The sequence below is a fragment of the Garra rufa genome, chromosome 22, assembly GCF_049309525.1.
Source record: "Garra rufa chromosome 22, GarRuf1.0, whole genome shotgun sequence".
In the NCBI taxonomy this organism is placed as follows: Eukaryota; Metazoa; Chordata; class Actinopteri; order Cypriniformes; family Cyprinidae; genus Garra; species Garra rufa.
The window spans coordinates 21,462,818-21,490,041 of record NC_133382.1 but is presented as its reverse complement, the minus strand read 5'-3'; the positions used below and the strand labels follow the sequence as shown (position 1 = coordinate 21,490,041).

Here is a 27,224-nt window from a genome sequence, read left to right as displayed (position 1 = left end):
GGGTTAACGAGATGAATCTCATCTGATTACAACATACACAGCCTATTTTTTGGAAGTACTACTATATATGTTCCACTAAAACCCCGTGTAAACATGTACACACACAGTGTTTTGTGCCCTTGCTACTGGTTTTGATTCATTTGAGTGAATCGACTCTTTTGAATTTACTGATTAGTTCAGTGACCCTTTCTGCAGGTTACATCGAGTGACGGTCTTTTCGCGTGTCGTGAGTCAGACATTGAATCATTCACTCAGGTGATTCGTTAAAAACAAGATGACCAAAACAAACAGACCATGGTCTGGGAGAACTACAGGGAAGGTTGTTCCTTGTGCCGAGAGGAGGGCCTGCTCATTTTGGACTGTAGGACAAGGGAACCAGACAAAATGTTCTCTCAGGCTCCATGAATTGTAGTAGTGGCCCTAAAATGATTGGTTATTACATTTTGTGCGTTCACAAATCTGAGTGCAGAATAATCAAACACACTGAGAGATTTTCATTATCTCAGTTCTCTTACGAGAGGTCTCTCGTACTGCGTAAGCGTACTCGTTCCCTCTCTGAGAGAACCGAGGTTACGTTAGTAACCGAGTACGTTTTCTTATAGTGATATTTAAAGGAGTAGTTCACTTTCAGAACAAATATTTACAGATAATGTACTCACCCCCTTGTCATCCAAGATGTTCATGTCTTTCTTTCTTCAGTCGTAAGGAAATTATGTTTTTTGAGTGAAACATTTCAAAGATTTCTCTCCATATAATGGACTTCTATGGTGCCCCCGAGTTTGATCTTACAAAATGCAGCTTCAAAGGGCTCTAAACGATCACAGCTGAGGAAATAAGGGTCTTATCTAGCAAAACAATGGGTTATTTTCTAAAAAAAAAAAAAAAGGACAATTTATATACTTTTTAACCTCAAATGCTCTTCTTGACTAGCTCGGCAGGACGAGCGTTTGAGATTAAAGAGTATATAAGTTGTAAATGTTTTTAGAAAATAACTGATCGTTTCGCTAGACAAGACCCTTCTTCCTTGGCTGGGATCATTTAGAGCCCTTTGAAGCTGCATCTAAACTGCATTTTGGAAGTACCAACTCAGGGGCACCATAGAAGTCCATTATCCTGGAAATCCTGAAATGTTTTCCTCAAAAAAACACCATTTCTTTACGACTGAAGAAAGAAAGACATGAACATCTTGGATGACAAGGGGGTGAGTACATTATCTGTAAATTTTTGTTCTGAAAGTGAACTACTCCTTTAAGCCCAAAATAAACATTCTGTCATGAACATGTCACGAAGACTGACAGGAAAAAGAATTAATTGTTGAATAAAGTATTTTTTTTAGTTTTCTGTGCGCACAAAACGATATTGTCATAGCTTCATAAAATTACGGTTGAACCCCTCTTGTCACCTGGACTATTTTAACACTGTTCTTATTACATTTCTTTGCCTCAAACGTGCCAGTTCCGTCTATGCAGGATCAACAAAGCTCTTGGATTTCATCTAAAATCTCTTAATTTGTGAAGGTCTTTCAGGTTTGAAATGACATGAGGGTAATTAATAACACGATTTTCATTTTAGGGTGAACTATCACTTTAACAGCATATGTTTTTAAAAACACTCACTTCAGACTTTACATTTTGGCTGTTTTTAATGTTATAAATCGAAAAGCTTTGGTCTGTATGCAGATGTTCGTTGTCATAACATACTTTTTGTTAGCCTCACAGCCATTTAACAGTTGAAATCAAACTATAATATTATCTCACAAGTCTCATAATGATTAAAAGTTTATTCTTCGAGGTTGTCAGCCCTCTAATTCGTTTCGTTTCACACATTTGAGGGCTGATAGACAGTCAGCTGATTCATGTAAACATGTTTAACCTTTCTTACCTACGAAATCGTACTTTTATCCCTGTTAATGAATTTCAATAGATGGTTGAGGAGCATTTAGTTCATGCTGGTAGTCTGTACTCTTGTCTATGGATTTTTAATTAAGAGTGACATTGGTGTCTGCTCACGTAGCATATGGCTTTACAGCAGGACATCTCTCACATTGCCACTGCTACTTCCATTTGCTTTTTTTGTAATGTGTAAGCTATGATTTTAATTGTAAATATAATAAAGCCCTGGGTGATTTAATGAGTATTCATGAAGTACATAAGAAGGCAACCAATTATCACTTCATCTGAGGTAAGATATTCAGCTCTTCTTCACTTAGGTTAAAATTAACACTGCGGGAATGGCTTTGACCAGTAGGTTGATGTTGTTATATATTAAAGGTATAGTTCACCCAAAAATTAAAATTCCATCCTTAATTACTCACCCTCATGTCATTCCAAACCCATAAGACTTCATAGGCAAAGTACATTTACCATTGTCATGTGACAGTTGCTTCACTTCCCTACTGTTCACAAATCCTTCATAGGATAGTAAAGTGCTTTATACTTTAAATAAACCTAACGCTTTATATTGTAATTTCACTCATTTTCACCTGCTATGAAGTACAGAAGTATGGCATTTCAAATACAGCCAATTTGGATGACATTTAATCTTAAGCATATTTTATCATATACACTGGAAAAGTAAGGTGAGGTGTGAGAATGAGAGGTCTGATATCTGGGTCTATCTTAAAATGTTTATTGTGTTTGAACTAGTTTTGAGGATGGCACACTTGGCATTGCTTGAGGATCTTGCTGCACATGCTGTCAGGCAAAAGTGTCTTTTAGAGAGAGAGAGAGAGAGAGAGAGTCATATAATTACTGAGAGTGATTAAAGGCTGTAAGAAAAGCCCTTATATGTAGAATACTGCAAATTTAATTGTTTTAAAACAAGGGTAAGAACAAATTCACAAGCCTATGCACGTGTTGTTGATTGAGTGCTAGGTTTTTTTCTCAAAAAAATGCAAAATAATCCATGCAATTACTAATAATCTTATGAGTATTAGATCTTTCTTGTCATCAAAGAGCATTTGCATTTGTAATTTGTATTTACAGTATAGGCTGTTTCTTAATTTTTATTTTAGTCATGTTTTTGAACTGACAATATATTGTCTAGTCAGCTACACAAAAGATTGGTTGGAAAATGGTTTCAGCAGAGAATGTTTCAGTCAGCCTAAACAGTTTTATGATAGTCTTTGATTTTTAGCTGTGAGTTGGAAATTGAAGCTTGAGACAGGAAGCGCTTAGGAAAACAATATTATTTCTATTGTTCCCTGATATTATTCCAGTTTCCTGTATTTTTTATTTTTTTTTCACTCTTACTCTTTCCTCACTTCTAGACAGAGGGGGAAAAGACAATGAACAGATTACTGGCCACTTATGTAACCAGATTAGAGAAATAACTTTATCACATTCAGTGCCGCCTGTCCCTCTTCTCAGCCTGCCTTAACCCAGATACACACGGCCCTGCTTTACTGACAGCCTACATACCATCCATCCACATATACAGTCGTGGCCAAAAGTTTTGAGAATGACACAAATATTAGTTTTCACAAAGTTTGCTGCTAAACTGCTTTTAGATCTTTGTTTCAGTTGTTTCTGTGATGTACTGAAATATAATTACAAGCACTTCATACGTTTCAAAGGCTTTTATCGACAATTACATGACATTTATGCAAAGAGTCAGTATTTGCAGTGTTGGCCCTTCTTTTTCAGGACCTCTGCAATTCGACTGGGCATGCTCTCAATCAACTTCTGGGCCAAATCTTGACTGATAGCAACCCATTCTTTCATAATCACTTCTTGGAGTTTGTCAGAATTAGTGGGTTTTTGTTTGTCCACCCGCCTCTTGAGGATTGACCACAAGTTCTCAATGGGATTAAGATCTGGGGAGTTTCCAGGCCATGGACCCAAAATTTCAACGTTTTGGTCCCCGAGCCACTTAGTTATCACTTTTGCCTTATGGCACGGTGCTCCATCGTGCTGGAAAATGCATTGTTCTTCACCAAACTGTTGTTGGATTGGGAAATAGGCTTCATCGGAGAATTTGACTTTGCCCCAGTCCTCAGCAGTCCATTCGCCATACTTTTTGCAGAAGATCAATCTGTCCCTGATGTTTTTTTTTGGAGAGAAGTGGCTTCTTTGCTGGCCTTCTTGAGACCAGGCCATCTTCCAAAAGTTTTGGCGCTCACACCTGCCTGCTGCCATTCCTGAGCAAGCTCTGCACTGATGGCACTCCGATCCCGCAGCTGAATCCTCTTTAGGAGATGATCCTGGCACTTGCTGGACTTTCTTGGACGCCCTGAAGCATTCTTAACAGGAATTGAACCTCTTTCCTTGAAGTTCTTGATGATCCTATAAATTGTTGATTTAGGTGCAATCTTAGTAGCCACAATATCCTTGCCTGTGAAGCCATTTTTATGTAACGCAATGATGGCTGCACGTGTTTCTTTGCAGGTCACCATGGTTAACAATGGAAGAACAATGATTTCAAGCATCACCCTCCTTTTAACATGTCAAGTCTGCCATTCTAACCCAGTCAGCCTGACATAATGATCTCCAGCCTTGTGCTCGTCAACATTCTCACCTGAGTTAACAAGACGATTACTGAAATGATCTCAGCAGGTCCTTTAATGGCAGCAATGAAATGCAGTGGAAAGTGCGGGGATTAAGTTAATTTTCATGGCAAAGAAGGACTATGCAATTCATCTGATCACTCTTCATAACATCCTGGAGTGTATGCAAATTGCTATTATAAAAACTTAAGCAGCAACTTTTCCAATTTCCAATATTTATGTAATTCTCAACTTTTGGCCACGACTGTAGACATTTGAGGAATGCAGTGATAATGCAAAAGCTAGAGACAGCATTTTAGTGAAAGGTGTGAGATAGAGATTGGTTTAACTGAATGTTCTGGGCTTAGCTCAATTATTGGCACCTGTGGCATTATGGTAATTACCAATGAAAATAATTTTACTTCGGCCCTTACGGCTTGTATAGTAATCCACTTGCAATGGAAGTCTGTTGGACAAAGCTATGGCCATGAGTGAATATTATAATATTGTTTTGAAAGTACAGTGGTGACAAACTATTAGAACACTGGTATTTTTACAAGCTAAAAATGGTTTTAAGTCAGTTTCTATATTTTGCTGTAGTGTGCCAATGGAAATATTGGTTTACATTTCCAAACGTTCATTTTCCCATTAATTGTAATAATTCAGTGAGATTTTTGTTTGGACAAGTCTGAGAACAGACAATGCTCCACACAGAGATCTAATCTCATCATTCAGTCTGTCTATAATGACATGAAGAGACTGAGTCAGACTAAATCCAGAAGAACTGTGGCAACGTCTCCAAGATGCTTTAAGAGACCAACCTGCAAAGCTTTGACAGCATCCTCATTTTACAACATTTTTACACAAATGTCTAAAACTTTTAACAGTACTGTAGCTTTGCAGATAGGTTTCTTGACGCATCTTGGAGACGTTGCCACAGTTCTTCTAGATTTAGTCTGTTTCAGTTTGTTCTGTTTTTTTATATTATTCCAGACAGACTGGTTGATCTCCATGTGGAGCACTGCCTTGATGTTATGAAGTTATGAGAATACCTTTTGTGTGCAAAGAAAACGAAAATAACGACTTTATTCAACAATTTCTGCTCTTCTGTGTCAGTCTTCGATGTGCGTTTACAAGATTACCAAGACATATGCACGGTCAGAATGCTCTAGGATTTCATCAAAACTATTTTAATTTTTGTTTTGAAAGTGAGCGAATGTCTTACGGGTTTGGAATGACATGGCGGTGAATAATTAATGACAGAATTGTCAACGTTTGGGCAAACTATCCCTTTCAGTGTCACGTAATCATTCAGAGTCATTCTAACAATCTCTTTTAACATTATACATGCCTTTAGTGACTAAACTGAGGCATTGTGTATATTATACATTTAAAAGTAAAGACAGGGGAACTAATACCTTAATATGTTTCAGGTCAGGCTTGAACTTGTGGCACTCATTTGAGCACCATGGATCACCATGTACCATGGTTCGAGACGTTTGAGATCATTTGTGACCCTGGACCACAAAACCAGTCTTAAGTAGCATGGGTTTGTAGCAATAGCCAAAAATACATTGTATGGGTCAAAATTATCGATTTTTCTTTTATGCCAAAAATCATTAGGAAATTAAGTAAAGAATATGTTTCTTGAAGATATTTTGTAAATGTCCTACCATAAATATATCAAAAGTTCATTTTTGATTATAATAGGCATTGCTAAGAACTTCACTTGAAAAACTTGAAAGGCGATTTTCTCAGTATTTTGATTTTTATTGCACCCTCAGATTTCAGATTTTCAAATTGTTGTATCTCAGCCAAATATTGTCTCAATTAAAAAAAAATTGGCACTTATTTCTATTCTATTTGGTCCAGGTTAACTCGTGGAGCGGTTCTATAGAGATCGGAGTGACTGCGCTGGACCCAGCCGGTCTGGAGTTTCCCAGCAGTGCTACAGGGCTGAAGGGGGGCTCGTGGATCGTGTCCGGCTGCTCTGTGCTAAAGGACGGCCGCTCAGTCCTGGAGGAGTACGGTCGCGACCTGGACCAGCTAGGGGAAGGGGACCGTGTGGGGATCCAGCGGAATGGGAAAGGAGAGCTGCATCTGTGGGTAAACGGACATGACTGTGGCACGGCGGCAAGTGGACTCCCTTCTCGTTTATGGGCCGTGGTGGACCTCTATGGGAAGTGTACCCAAGTGACTGTGGTAAGCTGCGAACCCCCATCTGAAATGGATGGGGACGAGGATGAAGAAGTAGAGGACGAGATGGTGTCGACGCAGGCGGTGTCTATAATGGCAGATGCTTGCCGTACCCATGATGATAGGGCTGGAGCTATCGTGCTGTCTGCAGCTGGTGCTACAACAGCCATGATGAATGGATCAGCAGAGGAAGGTAAAAATCAGAACACATAGTATCTACCTTTTTCTTACTGTAAAAGTGGTTGCAGAGTGATTTAAAGTAGGGCTGCATGATAAATCGAATGCGATTATGAGGCGCGTTTAGTCAGTGAAGCCGGTACTTTGATTAGTAGTAAATCTCCATCACGTGCGTTCAGCTGGAGTGTTCAGAGGCGTAAATCACTGACAAGCTACGCCAAATCTGATTTGGCGTAGCTTGTCAGTGATTTACGTCTCTGTGTATTAATTGCCGCTCCAGCGGAACGCACGTGATGGAGAATTACTACTAATCAAAGTACCGGCTTCATTGACTAAACGCACCTCATAATCGCATTCGATTTATCGTGCATCCCTAATTGAAAGTATTTCAAGTAGTTGGGTTAAAGCAGAAGTTCACTTCCAGAACAAAAATGTACAGATAATGTCATCCAAAATGTTCATGTCTTTCTTTCATAAAGAAATTGCTTTTTGAGGAAAACATTTCAGGATTTTTCTCAATATAGTGGACTTCTATGGTGCCCTGAGTTTGAACTTCCAAAAGCAGTTTAAGCAAAGCTTCAAACGATCCCAAATGCGGCTGTAAGCTATCCCAGCCATGAAAGAAGGGTCTTATTTAGCGAAATGATCGGTTCAAGACAGAATATGTCGAAAAACTCCCATCTTATTTTCTCCCGCAACTTCAAAAATCATTTCAAAATCATCCTACATTGCTGCAGAAGTACCGACCCAGTGTTTGCAAAATGAACATGGACAGAAGATCAAATACCCTTAACAAAAAAGGTAAGACAACGATGTATGACGATTTTGAAGTTGAGGGAGAAAATGAGATGGGAGTTTTTCAACATACCCTAACTGTCTTGAACCAGAAAAAAACAGAGTTCAGGCAGAGCAAGACAAGACGAGCGTTTAAGGGTTTCAAAAAAAATACATAAATTGTAATAAAAGAATAAAAAAATAACCCATCGTTTCGCTACATAAGACCCTTCTTCCTCGGCTGGGATCGTTTATAATCGATTTGGGATCACATTTAAACTTTTTGGAAGTTCAAAATCGGGGCACCATAGAAGTCCAGTATGTGGAGAAAAATCCTGAAATGTTTGGCTCAAAAAACTATTTCTTTATGACTGAAGTAAGACAAGAACAAATTGGATAACAAGGGGGTGAGTACATTATCTGTAACTTGAAAACCTTCTCAAGTAAATGTAATAAACAAATATGTATTATTTTCTTTTCTCATCAGTGCCTGATGTGTCAAGGGGGCACAGTCGGCCCGACAAATTTCCAAACAACTTTGAGCCCGATAGTGGTATGTCACTTTTCAAACCAGCCTTAGTTATTTAACATTGCAAATCTGCAATGGCATTGTGGTTTATTATATATTTTACTCTTTTTTCCTCACAGTTTTGACTGAGCACCAGTTATTTGATGTGTTCAACAATGCCATTGTCTCTCTGTATCGTTCGGAGGATGAGGGTGGAGAGGACTTGGGGGTGGGAGGGGGAGGCTCTGATTCCTCGAGGGGTGGCACTGGAAGTAATAATGGTGGAGGCAGAGGGACAGGAAGCGACAGTGGCATTGGTGGCATAGGGGCTGGTGGAGGCAGTAGCAGCAATAGCAGCCCAGCGGGGAGCTCTGGTGGGGTGGCGGGACTGGGGGTGGCCGCTGGCGGCATGACAACCAATGACGCGCTGCTGTTCCATGAGAAGTGTGGCACACTGATCAAACTAAGCAACAACAATAAGACTGCAGAAAGGAGGAGACCGCTGGATGAGTTCAATAACGGAGTCGTGATGACCAATCGACCACTTAGACACAACGAAATGTTTGAGGTATGTTTTTTTATTAGGGAAAAATGAATACTATTATTTAGCTGGGATACATTGAAGGGGACATCGGAGCCTCAAGTTGGTATGAATCTTTTGCATCTTTATGAAATCATATGAGACTTCTTTCAAAGCAATAAAATGTTTTGCAAATCTTTAGTATAATTTAAACCATAATAACTTATAATATCAAGTATTTTAATATAAAAAGTAAAATGTTTGAATTTGACTTCAAGAAGAGATTTCCTAATTAAAATAACAGTGACAATTTGATACATAAAAATATTTTTAATCACAATTTTCTGCAAAAAATGTGTTTAAAGGAAAGAAGTATTTTTTTATTATTTAATGTAGAAACAATACAATTAATTAATAATATTATGATGCTCAAAATAATGTTACAAAATTGATACAAAACAAATGTAAAAATTAGTGTTGTCAAATTGATTAATCACTTTCAAAATAAAAGTTTGTTTACATTATGTGTGTGTGCTGTGTATATTTATATGTATAAATAAATATACACACACACATTATGTAAATAACTTTTATTTTAGATGCGATTAATCGATTTTACAGAACTTAAAAATATAGTAAAAGTACAATTTTTCATACTTTGATTATTGCTGTGCTAGATTCGCATCGACAAACTGGTGGATAAATGGTCTGGGTCCATTGAAATTGGAGTGACAACCCACAACCCAAATAATCTTGACTACCCTGCAACAATGACCAATTTACGTTCAGGTACCATCTTTATTATTCTGTCATAAAATCATATCAAGCTGTATTTCTCACAAAATAATTACAATAGAGGCCACATGTGTATTTGTGATGCATGGCGTAGCGCTAGCTATCTCTCTATTCATCACATTCCTCTTGTCTTTAAGGCACAATCATGATGAGTGGCTGTGGGATTTTAACCAATGGAAAGGGGACTCGTCGGGAATACTGTGAATTCAGCCTGGATGAACTCCAGGTAAGTTGGCAGCTCGATCTGTGAGTCGTATGATTATCTCATGCAGTCTAATACTCAGGATGATTCCCTTTGTTTATTTATACACAATTGCCATAAATCTTTTTATGTTTTTGTTGTTCGAAGGAGGGAGATCACATAGGGCTGATGAGGAAAGCCAGTGGAGCTCTGCACTTCTACATTAATGGCATTGATCAAGGTGAGAGCGGAACATCAAATCTTAGTAATAACATTCACACACAGTTCAGATTATTCTAAAATACTTTTCTGAAATTATGTCACAGGGGTTGCAGCCAATCAGACTCCTGGCGTGGTGTACGGAGTGGTGGATCTCTATGGCATGGCAGTGAAGGTCACCATTGTCCACAACCATAACCACAGTGACCGTTTACGTCGCAACAATGCTATAATGAGGGCGCTCTCACCTGACGTGGGCCGCCCTCGGCCTGCTCTCTCATTGACCCCTGAACCTGATGCCCCAGACCGCTTGCTCTTTCATTCAAACTGTGGGCAGAAGGCTGCAATCATTGGCGATGGCCGCACTGCGTTACGGCCTCAGTGAGTTTATTTATCCAGTGATTAATTCATATAATCTACTGCATCATAGAGGCAGTTCACTAAAATGTTAAACTTCTATGGCACAGTGCGACAGATGACTTCAACCACGGCGTTGTGCTGAGCAACCGCCCGTTGCACTCCAATGAGGTTTTCCAGGTGCGCATTGACAAAATGGTGGACAAATGGGCAGGATCTATAGAGATTGGTGTGACGACTCATAACCCCGCCTATCTTCAGCTACCATCAACCATGACCAACCTGCGCTCTGGTGAGATGCCGGCACACAGGTCACAATTGAAAGCGCAGCTGACTGATTAAAGTGTCTGTGGAACAAGGCCACGTTTCCTGCAGCAACAAATGTAAAATGCATGAGTGTTGGCAGATCTAATCTAATGCACTGATATCTTCACAGGAACCTGGATGATGACAGGAAATGGTGTCATGCACAATGGAACTACAATTCTAGATGAATACGGGCACAACTTGGACCGTCTAAAAGTGAGTTTACAGCCCTGCTCAAACTTTTTACTTCTATTTTCAAACTTAGGGGATAGTTGACCTAAATAGGAAAGTTCTGTCAATAATTACTTACCCTCATGTTGTTTTATGCCTGTTACAGTTGTGGTCAAATGTTTACATCCTCCTTTCAGAATCTGCAAGATGTTTATTATTTTACCAAATTAAGAGGGATCATACAAAATGCATGATACTGTTAATTTAGTACTGACCTGAATAAGATATTTTACTTAATAGTCACACAATAGTCCACAAGAGAAAATAATAGTTGAATTTATAAAAATGACCCCATTTAAAAGTTTGTATCTCCTTGATTCTTAATACTGTGTTGTTACTTGAATGATCCACAGCTGTGTTTTTGGTTTAGTGATAGTTGTTTATGAGTCCCTTGTTTGTTCTGAACAGTTAAACTGCTTGCTGTTCTTCACAAAAATCTTTCAGGTCCCACAAATTCTTTGGTTTTCCAGAATATTTGTGTATTTGAAGCCTTTCCAACAATGACAATATGATATTGAGGGACTCGCATATACAACTATTACAGAAGGTTCAAATGCTTACTGATGCTCCAGAAGGAAAAACAATGCATTAAGAATTAAGATTTTGAAGATCAGGGTAAATTTAACTTATTTTCTCTTCTGGGATACATGTAACTATCTAATACTAATAGCTTCTGAAGTGCAGTACTAAATAAAAAAAAATGACATTTATGCAAAATAAGAAAAATGTACACGTCTCTATTCTGTTCAGAAGTTTTCACCACTGGCTCTTAACCCTTGTGCATTGTTTCAATTTACAACCTTTCGTTATGTTTTGTGGCTGAAAACAGCCACTACTTTAAACTTCTGTAAAAATGTATCAGATAAATATTTTTCTCAAATTGTTTTGCATAAATCTATTAATCAACCTCAGTCCTGCTCAAAAATACTAAATGTTTACAAAAAATTCAGGATTTTAACTCTTTAATTGCCAAATTCTTAAATGTCACTGATTTTGGAAAAAAAAAAAAAAAAATTACTAATTTTCAATATAAAAGGTAATTGTGGCCTGGATTTTTTTTTACCTTTTTAACAGTCTTGGACATGTGAAAGATTAGTAAGAACATTGGCTTTCATGCATTGTTAGTTTTGGCGCAGCATCAGATTTTCATTTTTTCTCCCTCATTTATTGTTTGTGGCTGTTTTTGCCCCATTGACTTCCATTATAACCACATTTTTTGATTGCAAAGCCATGACACCATATAATGCTGAATTCTTGATTGTTTGTGGTTTTCCCTGTTGGGAAGGGGTCAAATTAGTACATTTTACAGTTTATTATCAGTTGGCCCCATTAATCCTTTAGATAGGCCTTTGCAAAAAAAAGCGTAGTTTTACATAGAGTTCTATGGAGTTTAACGGCATATTATAGTGTGCGTGTGTCTATGTGTGTGTGAGCGTGTGTGAGTGTGTGAAAGTGTGTGCGAGTGTATGAGAGTGTGTGTGAGTGTCTGTGAGTGTGAGAGAGACCTCTGTGCACCTTGATACATCTCAGAAAATCAAAAAAAGCACCTTAGCTCTCAGAACTATATGGTAAACAAATACATAAATATACTTTATTTTTGTTTACTCCATGTCGTTCTGAGAGCTGAGGTGCTTATTTAGATTTTCTCAGGGGTATCAAGGTGCACAAAGGTCTCTCACACACTTTCACACACTCAAACAAACTTAGACACACAAACACACACGCACACTATAATATGCCGTTAAACTCCATAGAACTCTATGTAAAACTAATCTTTTTTTTGCAAAGGCCTATCTAAAGGATTAATGGGGCCAACTGATAATAAACTGTAAAATGTACTAATTTGACCCCTTCCCAACAGGGAAAACCACAAACAATCAAGAATTCAGCATTATATGGTGTCATGGCTTTGCAATCAAAAAATGTGGTTATAATGGAAGTCAATGGGGCAAAAACAGCCACAAACAACAAATGAGGGAGAAAAAAAGAAAATCTGATGCTGCGCCAAAAATAACAATGCATGAAAGCCAATCTTCTTACCAATCTTTCACATGTCCAAGACTGTTAAAAAGGTAAAAAAAAAAAAAAAAAAAAAAAATCCAGGCCACATTCACATTTTATATTGAAAAAAAATTAGTCATTTTGTGTGTTTTTTTTCCCAAATCAGTGACATCATTTATTAATTTGGCAATTAAAGAGTTAAAATCCTGATTTTTTTTTTAAACATTTAGTATTTTTGAGCAGGACTGTGGTTGATTAATAGATTTATGCAAAAAAAATTGAAAAAAATATTTATCTGATACATTTTTACAGCAGTTTAAAGTAGTGGCTGTTTTCAGCCACGAAACATAACGAAAGGGTAGTAAATTTGCCCACAGTGTACTGTTGAGTTTTTGAAAAATTTCAAAGCATTTTCCCAAAATATCTATCAAAATAAGATTAGTCACCAAAAATCATTCCATTTGCTTTAACAGAGAAAAAGTTGTGGCCAAATTAAGACTCAACAGCACCCCTCAGTGGACGAAAACGTCCCTATCAACACATAAGGGTTAATGAATGTTTTTTTTCCTTCTGAAGCATCAGTGAGCATTTGAACCTTTTGTAAGTCCCTCAGTTGTGTGAAAAGATGGATCTCAAAATCATATAGTCATTGTTGGAAAGGGTTCAAATACACAAAAATGCTGAAAAACCAAAGAATTTGTGGAACCTGAAGGATTTTTAACTGTTCAGGGCAAACAAGAGACTCATGCACAACTATCACTAAACAAAAAAACAGCTGTGGATCATTCAGGTAAGAACACAGTAGTATGAATCAAGGGGACATAAACTTTTGAACAAGGAAATTTGTATAATTTCAACTATTATTTTCTCTTGTGGATGATATGGAAACATCTTATATGTGCAATATCTTATTCAGGTCATTACTAAATAAAAATTAATATGCATTTTGTATGATCCCTCTTATTTAGGTCCAATAATTAACACTTAGATTCTGAAAGGGGGGTGTAAATTTTTGACTTCAAATGTATATCAATTATAAGACTACATTATTGGGGAACTTGCTTTAGCTGGTTTTATATTCCTGTTTTTTATGTAAATGTCTACAGGCTGGAGATACAGTGGGAGTTGTCCGAAAGGAGGATGGGAGTTTGCATTTCTTTGTGAACGGAGTGCCTCAAGGCCCTGCGGCCTGGAATGTCCCGCCCAGTGTGTATGCAGTGGTGGACCTGTATGGACAGGCTGCTCAGGCCACCATCATGGATGATATGGGTGAGAGCAATAAGGATGGTACACACCCTGAAGTACTATATACAGATTTTTGAAAATCTCTCTCTATCTTTTAGCCGATCTTCCTCCCTTGCCTGATGACAGCTCTGAGGGCCCTACTGCTATGTCTCCTGGTAGTCCATGTTCAGTCTCAGGAGCTACGGCTGCCAATGACTTGCGCTTTCATCAGCTGCATGGCACAAACGCAGTCATCACTAACGGTGGTCGAACAGCGCTTAGGCAGAACTGCCGCAGCGAGTTTAATGATGCCATTGTTATATCAAACAGGTTACTTTTTGTTTTAGCATGAACTTTTAAGTGCTTAGATCATGCTGGTTGATCTTGATGGATCAGACATCGATTAAATGAATATTTTATGCTTTTGTGTCTCACTGAACAGGTGCCTTCGGGATGGAGAGCTCTTTGAAATTGTAATTCAGAAAATGGTGGATCGCTGGTCAGGCTCAATAGAAGCAGGTCTGCTTATATAAAACACTAATTTACTAAAGAAATATTACTGATTCAGTGAGGGATTACAATTGATTCAGTACAGAAATTCCACTGATTTACTAAAGAAATACCACTAATGTATTAAATACCTCCGTTTCGTCAAAGAAATACCTCTGATTCACTGAAGTTCCACTAATCTACTAAAGAAATATCACTGAGTCAATATAGAAATTCCACAGATTTACTAAATACAGCTAATTCACTAAATACCTCTGATTTGCCAAAGAAATACCAGTAATTTACTAAAGAAATATCACTAGTTCAGTAAAGAAATATCACTGATTCTGTTGAAAAATGCCACTGATTTACTAAAGAAATATAATTGGTTCAGTGAAAAAAACAAATACTGATTTACTAAAGAAATACCACTGATTTACTAAAAACCTCTGATTTGCCAAAGAAATACCTCTGATTCACTGAAGCCACACTAATTTACTAAAGAAATATCACTGATTCAGTACAGAAATTTCAAAGATTTACTAAAGAAATACAGCTAATTCAGTAAATGTCTCTGATTTGTCAAAGAAATACCTCCTATTCACTAAAGAAATACCAGTAATTTACTAAAGAAATATCCCTAATTCAGTGAGGAAATACCACTGTTTCAGTACAAAAATTCCACTAGTTTACTAAAGACATGCCACTAATTTACTAAAGAAATTCCACTGATTCAGTACAAAAATATTACTTATTAGAAAAACCTCTGATTCAGTACAGAAATGCCACTGATTTACTAAAAACCTCTGATTCACCAAAGAAATACCTCTGAAATATTACTCATTCACCACAGAAATAACACTTATTTACTAAAGAAATACCAATGATTCAGTACAGAAATACCACTGGTTTACTAAAGAAATGCCACTAATTTACTAAAGAAATTCCACCGATTCAGTACAAAAATATTACTTTTTAGAAAAACTTCTGATTCACCAAAGAAATACCTCTGAAATATCACGAATTCAGTACAGAAATACCACAGATTTACTAAAAACCTCTGATTCACCAAAGAAATACCTCTGAATTATCACTGATTCACCAAAGAAATACCTCTGAAATATCATGAATTCAGTACAGAAATACCACTGATTTACTAAAAACCTCAGATTCACCAAAGAAATACCTCTGAAATATCACTGATTCACTACCGAAATAACACTAAAGAAATACCAATGATTCACTAAAGAAATACCACCAATTTACAAAAGAAATATCACTCATTCAGTGATTAAATACCACTGATTCAGTACAGAAATACCACAGATTCTGTAAAGAAATGCCTTTGATTCACTAAAGAAATACCAGTAATTTACTAAAGAAATTCCACTGATTCAGTACAAAAATATTACTTATTAGAAAAACCTCTGATTCAGTACAGAAATGCCACTGATTTACTAAACACCTCTGATTTACCAAAGAAATACCTCTGAAATATTACTCATTCACCACAGAAATAACACTTATTTACTAAAGAAATACCAATGATTCAGTACAGAAATACCACTGATTCGGTAAAGAAATGCCTCTGATTCACTAAAGAAATACTACTGATTCAGTACAGAAATACCACTGGTTTACTAAAGAAATGCCACTAATTAAAGAAATTCCACTGATTCAGTACAAAAATATTACTTTTTAGAAAAACTTCTGATTCACCAAAGAAATACCTCTGAAATATCACGAATTCAGTACAGAAATACCACAGATTTACTAAAAACCTCTGATTCACCAAAGAAATACCTCTGAATTATCACTGCTTCACCAAAGAAATACCACTGATTTACTAAAAACCTCAGATTCACCAAAGAAATGCCTCTGAAATATCACTGATTCACTACAGAAATAACACTAAAGAAATACCAATGATTCACTAAAGAAATACCACCAATTTACAAAAGAAATATCACTGATTCAGTGATTAAATACCACTGATTCAGTACAGAAATACCACAGATTCTGTAAAGAAATGCCTTTGATTCACTAAAGAAATACCAGTAATTTACTAAAGTAATACCACTGATTCAGTACAGAAATACCACTGATTTACTAAATACCTCTGATTTGCCAAAGAAATGCTACTAATTTACGAAAGAAATATCAATGATTCAGTGAAGTAAACAGATTCAGTACAGAAATTCCACTGATTTACTAAATACCTCTGATTTGCCAAAGAAATGCTACTAATTTACGAAAGAAATATCACTGACTCAGTACAGAGATCCCATTGATTTACTAAAGAAATGCCACCAATTTACTAAATACCTCTGATTCGCCAAAGAAATACCACTTACTAAATAAATACCTCTGATTTACTAAATAACAGCTTTTTACTAAAGAAATAGCACTGATTCACTAAAGAAATATCTCTGATTCACCAAAAAAGCCACTGATTTACCACAGAAATACCACGGAGTCACCAAAGAAATATTTTTGATTCATTAAATAAATCCCAGTGATTAAACAGAGAAATACCACTGATTCACTAAAGAAATATAACTGACTTACCAAAAAAAATGTATGTCTTTGATTCACTAAAAATAACTGGTTCATTAGAGTCATGTTGAGAAATTGGACTACAGCTGTTTGCGCTGTAGTACAGGACACAGGAAAACCAGCAGAAAAATACTGGTTCCAGAACTTTTAAAGGTTTTCCAATAATTATTTTTTTTTGTGGGAATTGTATCTGAAAAGGAACCTGTTGCTTTGTATTTTTCCCAGGAGTAACAGCAATCAGACCAGAAGAACTGGAGTTCCCCAATACAATGACTGACATTGACTATGACACATGGATGTTGAGGTGAGCTGTTGATAAATGGATTCAAATTCCTTTCTTTCCAGACCTGAAATCTTACATCCCTCTTTGTTCTTTCCCTTCTGTAGCGGCACAGCGATTATGCAGGATGGCAATACCATGAGGAATAACTACGGCTGTGACTTGGACTCTCTGACCACAGGCTCCAGGATTGGGATGATGCGTACAGCTACTGGAGACCTGCATTACTTCATCAACGGGCTTGACCAGGGTGTAGCTTGTACCGGGTTGCCATCAGGTAATTGTCAAAGAAACTGCTTCACCTAACTTAATGCAAGAACCTTGTAATGTCTAACGTCCCCCTTTCTTTCTTTTCTCCTGTCCTTTTTTTTAGAAGTATTTGCTGTGGTCGATCTTTATGGTCAGTGCGTGCAAGTGTCCATTACTAGTTCATCAGGGCCACTGGATAATAGTCTGTGTACAAGTAACATCACAGAGAAGAGCTTCCCCATACATTCTCCAGGTATTTTTAACATAATTTTTTAGGGATGTCAGGGTATTATCAGTATTGTGGTATCTTAATAGGAAAACTGTCTCAGTATAAATTCAATATATCTCTTTTAAGTGTAGAAATTAGAAAAGAAGTATTGTAATTTTCCTAGTGTAGTGTAAAGCAAAAATAATATACATACAAAATAATAATTTTCATTTACTTTACATTGCAGTTGTTTTACAATATATGGCTATTACTGTCAAATGAATAACAGTAATATAAAAATTTTATTATTATTATTATTATTATTATTATTATTATTATTATATTCAAATTTGTTTGGCTTCTAAACACCAGTGTGAATGTAATTTAGACTCAGACAGTATACCACAACTAAAAAAAGGGTTGAGGCCCCTTGAAAGTTCAGGTACCAATCAACTTTTTTTCTGACTTAAGTTTAAGAACATGGATTGCAGCTATTAATTTTGAACTCTGAAAGTGCATTAGAATAATGTAACTTTAAAATAAAAAAAAAATAAAAAATTCCCAAGCCTTCATTTGTCTTTAAAAAAAGAAATCACAATAACATCGTATCGGGGTCTAAATATCGTGATATTATCATATTGTGAGCTTTTGATATTGTTACATACCTATTGTTTCTGCATTTTTTGTGCCAGTATTAAATCATTTAGATTGGAAAATGACTGAAATATCCTTTACACCTGATATTAACATTTGTCACCAACACCAGTTGTAAACAGGATGTTTTGGTCCACTTTTGTGTCTTTGTCACCTTCTAGTGGCAGGGGTTGCTCATCGCCTCCACAGCAAACATGGTAAGAATGTGGTATTATTAGGAGATGGTTGTCAAGCACTGAGGGTCGATGGATATGCCCATGGAATCGTGTTTAGCGCAAAGGAGCTCAAAACAGATGAAGTGTTTGAGGTGAGACGCGAGACACGGTAATATATATTGGATATTCACATTTGAAAAAAAAAATTGTATTAAAATAGGAAAGCACTTTACAATAAGGTCCCATTAATTTATTAATATATAACAGGGATAGCTCATCCAAAAATGAAAATTCTGTCATTATTTACTCACCCTCATGTCGTTTCAAACCTGTAAGACCTTCGTTCATCATTGGAACTCAAATTAATATTAAGATATATTTATTTTGATGAAATCTGAGAGCTTTCTGACCCTGCATAGACAGCAATGGAACTGAATGTTTTATGGCCCAGAAAGGTAGTAAGGACATTAATAAAATAGTCCATTTGACATCTGTGGTTCAGCCGTAATGTTTTGAAGCTACTCTATGGCAGAGAGTAAATGAACCATCCCTTTATCAAATGGAATCTTATTGTAAAGTGTTACCAGAAATGTTAGTGTCTTATTCATATATGGTCTTGTTGTTTTTCTCTTTAGGTGAAAATCAACAAGGTAGATGACAGATGGTCCGGTTCCCTTCATGTGGGTTTGACCACCCTGCAGCCCCCTGACCTACCATCTTGCCCTCTCAGTGGCCTCTCGCCTTCGCTTACCCAGCTCAGGTCAAAGGTCACCTGGGTCCTCGCTGGCTCCGAGGTCAGACGAAATGGAGTGCTGCAGAGACAGAACTATGGCAGTTCTTTGGATCGCCTCACGGTAAGAGATTACAGGCAAATTGAGAATGTCAAACTGTAGCTGTAAAGTTTTAATATTTGTTCTAATTTTATCAGAAGAGGGAAGTCCACAACTATAACGATGATCCCTTTCAGAATTATTTTTATTTTTTTTTTCAACAAATGAACAATAAATCAGAATCTACCTGATTTGATAGAGTTTGAGCATCCAAAAATACAATGAAAACAGTAATATTGTAAAATATTATTACAATTTAAAATAAACTTTTTTCTATTTGTACATTTTAAAATGTAATATACCTGTAATATAATCCTGTGATGGCCAAACTGAATTTTCATCAGCCATTAGGGGTTGCACCGACTAGTCTTAAGCTTAACGTCGACTAGTCGCTGGTCCTATAGAGGGCGCAACAGGATAAGAAGTCTTTGAAGTACTCTCTGTTTTTTAATAAAAGAGCTAAAATTATAGATAAAGCATACTCCAAAAGCGCTCCACAAGACGTGTGATTATACTATCTTAATGCTTAAAACTGAACAGGAGAATGCACGTTTTAAACAGCTTATTGTAATTGCCATTCTAATCTAATGCACTGCGTTGTAACGCACACACATAGGCTACAGACAGACAGTAGCTCGTACATCACGTGCAGATCGCGCGCACACAATCATTCAAAAGCGCGGTGCAAAAATGAATTGTCAACACTGTTTTATTATTTCTCCATAATATAGCTTAGGAACTGAAAACTTCTAGCATATATTTCTTATTAATTAAAACCCACAGCTTTATTATTAGGCTAGTAGAGAGACGCTGCAAGGTAGAATTAATTCACACACGCAATCGCTCTCTCACTAATGACTTTATATAAATGTAATCTTTACAGTGCTACTTTATCTGTATCTGATTTAGAACGAGCAGAAATCTGTGAGAAATATAACGACCCAAAGACAAAATAACTGATAAAAGCAAAGTATTGTAAGAGCAATAGCCATTTAGGCAGCGCTGTGTCATATGCCACAGCTGTGCACAAGGTGTTCCAGTCTCAGCTCAAGGTTTAGGTAGGCTATTTGTTTAATTATGACGTTATAAGCGACTAGTCGACGTCGACTCGACTTTTATCACATAAATGTCGACTTCAAAAAATCTGAAGTCGTTCAACCCCTATCAGCCATTACTGTAGTCTTTAGTGTCACTTGATTCTTCAGAAATCATTCTAATAAGCTGATTTTTTTAACCCATTATGCATAGCTTTATGTTTAAAAAGCATTAGGGATGTCCCAGTCAGGTTTTATTGTGCCCCGAAGCGATCTGAGTCATTGAATATTGAGTATCTGCCAATAACAGGTCCTGATCCCACACTTGTATATTCCTAGTTCCTATTTCTTCTTATTTTGTTTTAAATTGCGACTGAACGCACACATTTAATTGTTGTCTTTTCCTTTTAAAGGTATAGTTCACCCAAAAAATAAAATTTTCTGTTTATCTGCTTACCCTCGGGCATCCAAGATGTAGGTGACTTTGTTTCTTCAGTAGAACACAAACAAAGAATTTTAACTCAAACCGTTGCAGTCTGTCAGAAATATAATAGTAGTCAATGGGAACCACGGCTTTGAGAGTCAGAAAAACATACACCGACAAATTAAACCCTGCAGCTCATGACGATACAGTGAGGTCTTAACACACAAAACAATCGGTCTGTGCAAGAAATATATATTCTACCTGGGTCTTATCTTATTTGACTACCTTTCTGGGTCTTGAACATGGTAGTTGCGTTGCTGTCTATGGAGGGCCAGAAAGCTCTCGAATTTGATCAAAACTATCTTAATTTGTAGTGTAGTAATTAATGACAGAATTTGTATTTTTGGGTGAACTTTAAGGTCCCAATATAGTTCATTCGGAATAGATTTGAATCCAAAAATAGTTTGCTCCAGCTGGTAAACACCTTTGAACTACCATTGGTCAGTGGCAATTAAATAAAAGGTAGGTGTGTTCTGAGGCTCTGCCTTCTTTGATATGGAAATCTTCTCTGGTTCATTTCTTCTGTTCAGTCAATTCAGACAAGAGTAAAAGCATGAACACACTGAAGGGCTGTACATCAAACTTCTTTTTACCCCTAAGCGAAGAACGAAAAAAACCTTTTCCATAAGTATATCAGGGCCTCAACACCTCTATTCTACTATAGGTGGGAAATCGTGTTGGGGTGAAGAGATGCAGTGATGATACCATGCACATCCTTATTGATGGAGAAGACATGGGACCAGCAGCCACTGCAGTGGCAAAGGTATGAGTATGCTGCTCTATCTGTTAAAATGTCTTCTTTTCAGTTGTACGGTCTGCTCATCCACTTTTGTGCTGCACGTTTCAGAACGTATATGCTGTTTTGGACCTGTATGGAAAGGTGACGGCTGTGTCCATCGTCAGCTCCACACTAGTTGAAGATTCGGAAAGTGTTAAAGCTCCTTCGCTCTCGCCCGACAGCTGCAGTGAGGGAGAGGAGGACAGCACTCCTGTCAGAGAGGTGTGACTTCTCAGGAGATCACATTTTGAAGCTTCATTGGTTGCATTTTAATGTCAAGTTTTATTCGTGTTTGTTTGTTTTTCAACTCAGTGTGAGAATGAGCCTGCTCTGGTGCCCACGGTCATGACGTTTTTGGAGAATCATGGAAAAAATATCCAGCTGTCCAATCAGAACCTGACCGCTGCACGGGTGTCCAGCTACAACCAGGGTCTTTTGGTCACAGCTCAAGCTTTGCCCCGCCAGCAGCTCTTCCAGGTGTGTTTGTGGGTCAGTGTGTTTGAAGTGAGAGACAGTGTCTGTGTGATGCTAAATGTTGTTCTTCCTCAGTTTCAGATAGACCGTCTGAATCCATCATGGACATCCTCCCTGTCGCTGGGTGTGATTGGTCATTCGCCAGACCGCCTCAACTTCCCTTCCACAGCTTGCTGCCTTAAACGCTCAGTCTGGCTACTGCAACGAGACTCTGTTTTCCACAACTCGTTGAAGGTGATGTCCCTTCCTTTGTTTGGTTCTTTCATCATCCTTTTCCTGATTTACACATACTTGTTTTGTTTTCTTTATTTTCATTCCTTTCATGTTGTTTTTTTTTTTTCATTTAGTTTTAACGTTCCTTTCTTTCTGATTTTTGTGTACTTCATTTCGGTTCTTTTTCATTTGTTCACAGTATTATTTAATTTATTAACCTCATTCTCTCTCCCATTTCCTCAGATTTGTGAGAACTATGGTCCTAACCTGGACACCTGTCCTGAAGGGACTGTTTTGGGGCTGTTGGTGGACAGCAGTGGTTGTCTCCATCTGTTTGTTAACGGCATGGATCAGGGGGTAGCAGCCCAGGACATCCCGAGCCCCTGTTACCCCCTCATTGACCTTTATGGCCAGTGTGAACAGGTCAGTACTGTAAACTAATCAGAATTGTTTAAACTTCTATTTAAAGATGTCTGAAAATATGAATATTTTTAATTAAACTTTGTTTTATTATAATTATAATTAATATTATTATTATTAATATTATTTTCTTACTCTGCCAATGTGTTTACAGGCCCCATCACAAAAATAGGAATTTCAGAATAATTTTTTTTTATATCTTTTTTTGGAGAAAAGATTAGGGCTGCAACTAACGATTATTTTAATAATCGATTAATCTGTCGATTATTTTTTCGATTAATCGATGAATCAGATAAAAAATAAACAAGGGATTTACAACCCTTTATTCAAAAACAGAACTAAAATCTTTAGAAAGTGCAGGAACATGTTGCTCCTTGAACTGTTATAATAATAATAATAAAATAAAAATGGACTAACACAAAAAACATACACATGTATGCTTTACATCTGCCAAATATATAGACTAAATAAACTAAAATTACTATCCGTCAAGACAGCGGCTTGCTGTGGTGTACATGCTGCATTTCCCATCAAGAAGCCTCTCAAATTAAATTCCTCAGTGCGCATTAAAAAAGTCATGTGACTTTGCACGCTGGAACGGGACAACTTGACTAACTTTCTGCTACATTCATTCTGCCATGGCGGTGTTTAGTGTCCTGCCATCAGCAGCGACCAGCTGGAAGAGTTCCGCATTCAAATGCACGCAAAACTGGCCTCAAAGCCCCAGCAAAAGTAATTACCATGAATGAGTCAAGGCAAAAATTAAGAAAATATTCGAATTACTTATTAATAAACTAGTATTTTCTGATTCAGTGTTGCAAAGATGAAATTGACGATCCTGCCATCTGCTCATTAATGCCTAATGCATCTTTATGGATTAGCTAATGAGAGAGTTTTGTTTTCGATTTTAATTATTTCGTTTTATAGTAAAATAATAATTTAAAGCTTTCTATAGATATTGTGTTTGTGAGGCAATTACCTGGGTTTCGGTTAATTATTGTGAAGCGCTCCTGTTTAAACCAAAGATATCAAGCGTATTCTGTTTGTTTTCTTTAAGAGCACATTTTGTTGATACTGTGAGTACAAAATACTGTGAATACAAACTAAGGTAGACCCTTTACAGTTCCGGCCCGGGTGGTAAATTACTCTTACCTTTATGAGCAAAAAGAAATTCCACATTGCACTGGCGTCTCCATGCCCTGCAAAGCGCGCTTCTCTCCGCATAAACTTTGGAATTATCTTGATTGAATGATTAAACTAATATTGTGATATGTTTTAAGTTTTTTATATCAATGGATTTTAATTTAAATCGCGATGAATTAATCAGGCTTTTGATCTGTCTGCCGCTGTTTGGTAGGTATAACTTTAAAAAACAAAAACTTGAATTTAACAAACAAAAAGTGTTCCAAATATATCTCTAAATTAACTTTATAAACTAAAGGAACGAAATAAATGTAATCACTTTGCTATTAAAATCAGCAGCTGTGTAATGAGGAAGAGAAAGAGAAAAAAGACAGTCGGACTGGAAATTCAGTCGGCCAAAAATTGATGAGCTGTCGGACATTTTTACAAGGAATGTTTGTTTAATAACCTATTTAATACTCTTAGGCTACTTTCTTAATTAAATATATTATTTCTTTGATTTATTTTAGCGTTTTTAGGCTGCTTGTTCGCTGACTGAAGTGTAGGCTATATATAAAAAAACAACGTGCCACCGTCACAGCCTATTCAAAACTGAGACGATTTCACCTCAGCAGAGCTCCTCTTTCTCCTTACGGTTGTGGTATGTTTTCGACACATTATACAGACAGACAGTGTTACAAAAACTATAGAAGTAGTTTTCTCCATCTCCACTATCCAACGACCCGTACACCAGCTGTTTTGCGATCGAGCATTGGCTGCTGTGAAAGTACGCTAGCCAAAGTAGGCTTATCAAACATGTTTGATATAAATCGGGGCAGCATATATATATATATATATATATATATATATATATATAATGTAGAAACGGTGCTTTATGCTCAAATGTTCCAGTTTTGCGCATAAGTTAAATTCGCATTTTTGGATGGAAACACAGCTTATGAGGTGCCGAACTCTGCTGGCATCAGTGCGGGAGAGAGACCGAATGTGTCCACTCCGCTCTGCGCTCAATTTTTTTTAATATATATATATATATATATATATATATATATATAATAACAACCAAATGTCTCTGCGTCGCGCGACACAACGAATCGATTATGAAATTCGTTGCCAACGCTTTTAGTAATCGATTTTTATCGATTTTATCGATTCGTTGTTGCAGCCCTAGAAAAGATTTATATTTTTACATTAAACAGTTTGTTATCATTAAATATTATGCAAATATTTAATATTTTTACTTATATTTTCAGCTTTTTACTAATAATTGAGGGTTTGTATATATATATATATATATATATATATATATATATATATATTTTTTTTTTTTTTTTTTTTTTTATATATAAAATATATATTTTTATATTAAAAAAAATATATATATATTTATATATATATATATATATATATATATATATATAATTTTTTTTTTTTTTTTTTTTTTGCATATTATTGTTAACTGTTTAAATACTTTTTAATATTTTTAATTAACCTCCCAACATTTTCATAGTCCAGTCACTAAAAGTAATTTGATCGGTTTCTTTTACCAGCATTTTTTTTCCCATTTTTTTTAATAAGACATTTTATTTAATATTTATATATTATTGAATATTTTGATTTACTCCTCCACATCATGAAAAAATAGTAATTTGTAATTTGTATAGTAATAAGTAATTTGAGTGAGTGTAAGAAAATAAGTAAGAAAATATTTCTATTTAATTTTATTTATTGTTCAATTTCATTTAAACATTTTGTTCTTGTTGTTAAGGTTATTACTATTGTTATATTTAATATTTACAATAATAGCTGGATTCATATGTTAGTGTTTTAAAGGATATACATTTGAGGTCAAAAGTTTACAAACACCTTGCAGAATCCGCAAAATGTTAATTATTTTACCAAAATAAAATGTTATTTTTATTTTTATGCAGGGTAATATTTCTGTTATTTTCTCTAGTGGACTATATGTGAACTTTTATGTGAAACATTTAATTCTGGTCAGTACTACATAAAAAATAACATGCATTTTGTATGATCCCTCTTATTGTGCTAAAATAATGAACATTTTGCAGATTCTGCATGGTGTATGTAAACTTTTGACTTCAACTGTATATGAATAATTTTCATAATAGCCTTCTTACATGACAGCTATATATAGTTTTGTTTGGATGCACAGGAAGTGATTGTCTCTTGTGTTGTATTCTCAGGTCACTATAGTGACAAATCATGTGCCGGTGGTTGGTGGGGAGAGAGGAGACATGCGTTGTCAAGGGGACATGGAGAAGGCTGATATGGTGGATGGTGTGTGAGATTTTGAACCCATGTTTTAGAGTGGTTTTAGTGTGACTCTGCTTTAAACATGTGCTGTCTGTCTGTTTGTGACAGGTATAAAAGAGAGTGTCTGCTGGACACCTCCTCCAGAGGTCAACCCCAATAAGACGTGCGAGTACCAGGCACTATGCTCCAGATTCAAAGAACTGCTCACACTGCCCGGTACAACTGCATTACACCTCACACACATAACAATAATCCTTTGTGTAGCAATTTGGGCAGCACTTTTCTGATTGTTTACGACTGTATATTGACTGAGCATTTTGCTTTCTCCATCTTCCACTCTGTTCTTTTTGTCAGATGGTTACTTTAATGAGGATGCTAAGTACAACCTCTGTTACTGTGAGTCCTGTCACAAACTAAGAGGTGATGAGGCCTATTACAAGCGAGGGGAGCCTCCCAGAGACTACGCTCTGCCATTTGGCTGGTGCCGCTTTGCACTCCGGTCAGTTATTTTAATTTTAAAAAGATAGTTCACCCAAAATTAAAATTACCTCATGATTTACTCTCCCTCAAGCCATCCTAGGTTTATATGACTTTCTTCTTTCAGACAAATACAATTGGAGTTATATTGCCTTTGCTCTTCTAAGCCTATATATAATGGCAGTGAATGGGTGTTGAGATTTTGAAGTCCAAAAAAGTGCATCCATCCATCACAAAATGGTCCACACGGCTCTTAGGGGTTAATGAAGGCCTCGTGAAGCGAAACAAAGAATACTTAGCTTCCTTTGCCCCTGTAAACAAAATTTGGTTCTCACGAGACTACCATATTCTCACTGAGCTTCCGCTATGCCTACGTTCTGTCTTCAGCTGGAATTCCACTCTCTTGTTAATGAGTGTACAACAGTTAGCGGAAGCTAGAGATTTCAAAGTTTGAAATATGGATATTTTTCTTACACAAACACATTAATTCGCTTCAGAAGGCCTTTATTAACCACCAAAGCTGTGTGGAGTACT

The 27,224-nt window shown here is 36.5% G+C and overlaps 1 protein-coding gene across 1 annotated transcript in view; it reads left to right on the top strand.

The window, feature by feature from the left end:
* neurl4 (neuralized E3 ubiquitin protein ligase 4) overlaps positions 1-27,224 on the top strand; it is a 30,752-nt gene that overhangs the window by 428 nt on the left and 3,100 nt on the right. Inside the window, exons 2-26 of the mRNA XM_073827876.1 lie at positions 6,356-6,872; positions 8,118-8,183; positions 8,279-8,706; positions 9,336-9,447; positions 9,591-9,679; positions 9,803-9,875; positions 9,961-10,234; positions 10,321-10,502; positions 10,647-10,732; positions 13,855-14,017; positions 14,092-14,302; positions 14,415-14,491; positions 17,243-17,321; positions 17,405-17,574; positions 17,671-17,799; positions 18,570-18,715; positions 19,199-19,417; positions 21,576-21,674; positions 21,759-21,911; positions 22,002-22,166; positions 22,239-22,397; positions 22,620-22,799; positions 26,144-26,237; positions 26,322-26,429; positions 26,568-26,712. Coding sequence (XP_073683977.1) covers positions 6,356-6,872; positions 8,118-8,183; positions 8,279-8,706; positions 9,336-9,447; positions 9,591-9,679; positions 9,803-9,875; positions 9,961-10,234; positions 10,321-10,502; positions 10,647-10,732; positions 13,855-14,017; positions 14,092-14,302; positions 14,415-14,491; positions 17,243-17,321; positions 17,405-17,574; positions 17,671-17,799; positions 18,570-18,715; positions 19,199-19,417; positions 21,576-21,674; positions 21,759-21,911; positions 22,002-22,166; positions 22,239-22,397; positions 22,620-22,799; positions 26,144-26,237; positions 26,322-26,429; positions 26,568-26,712 — 4,124 coding nt within the window. The remainder of the gene's footprint in view (positions 1-6,355; positions 6,873-8,117; positions 8,184-8,278; positions 8,707-9,335; positions 9,448-9,590; positions 9,680-9,802; positions 9,876-9,960; positions 10,235-10,320; positions 10,503-10,646; positions 10,733-13,854; positions 14,018-14,091; positions 14,303-14,414; positions 14,492-17,242; positions 17,322-17,404; positions 17,575-17,670; positions 17,800-18,569; positions 18,716-19,198; positions 19,418-21,575; positions 21,675-21,758; positions 21,912-22,001; positions 22,167-22,238; positions 22,398-22,619; positions 22,800-26,143; positions 26,238-26,321; positions 26,430-26,567; positions 26,713-27,224) is intronic.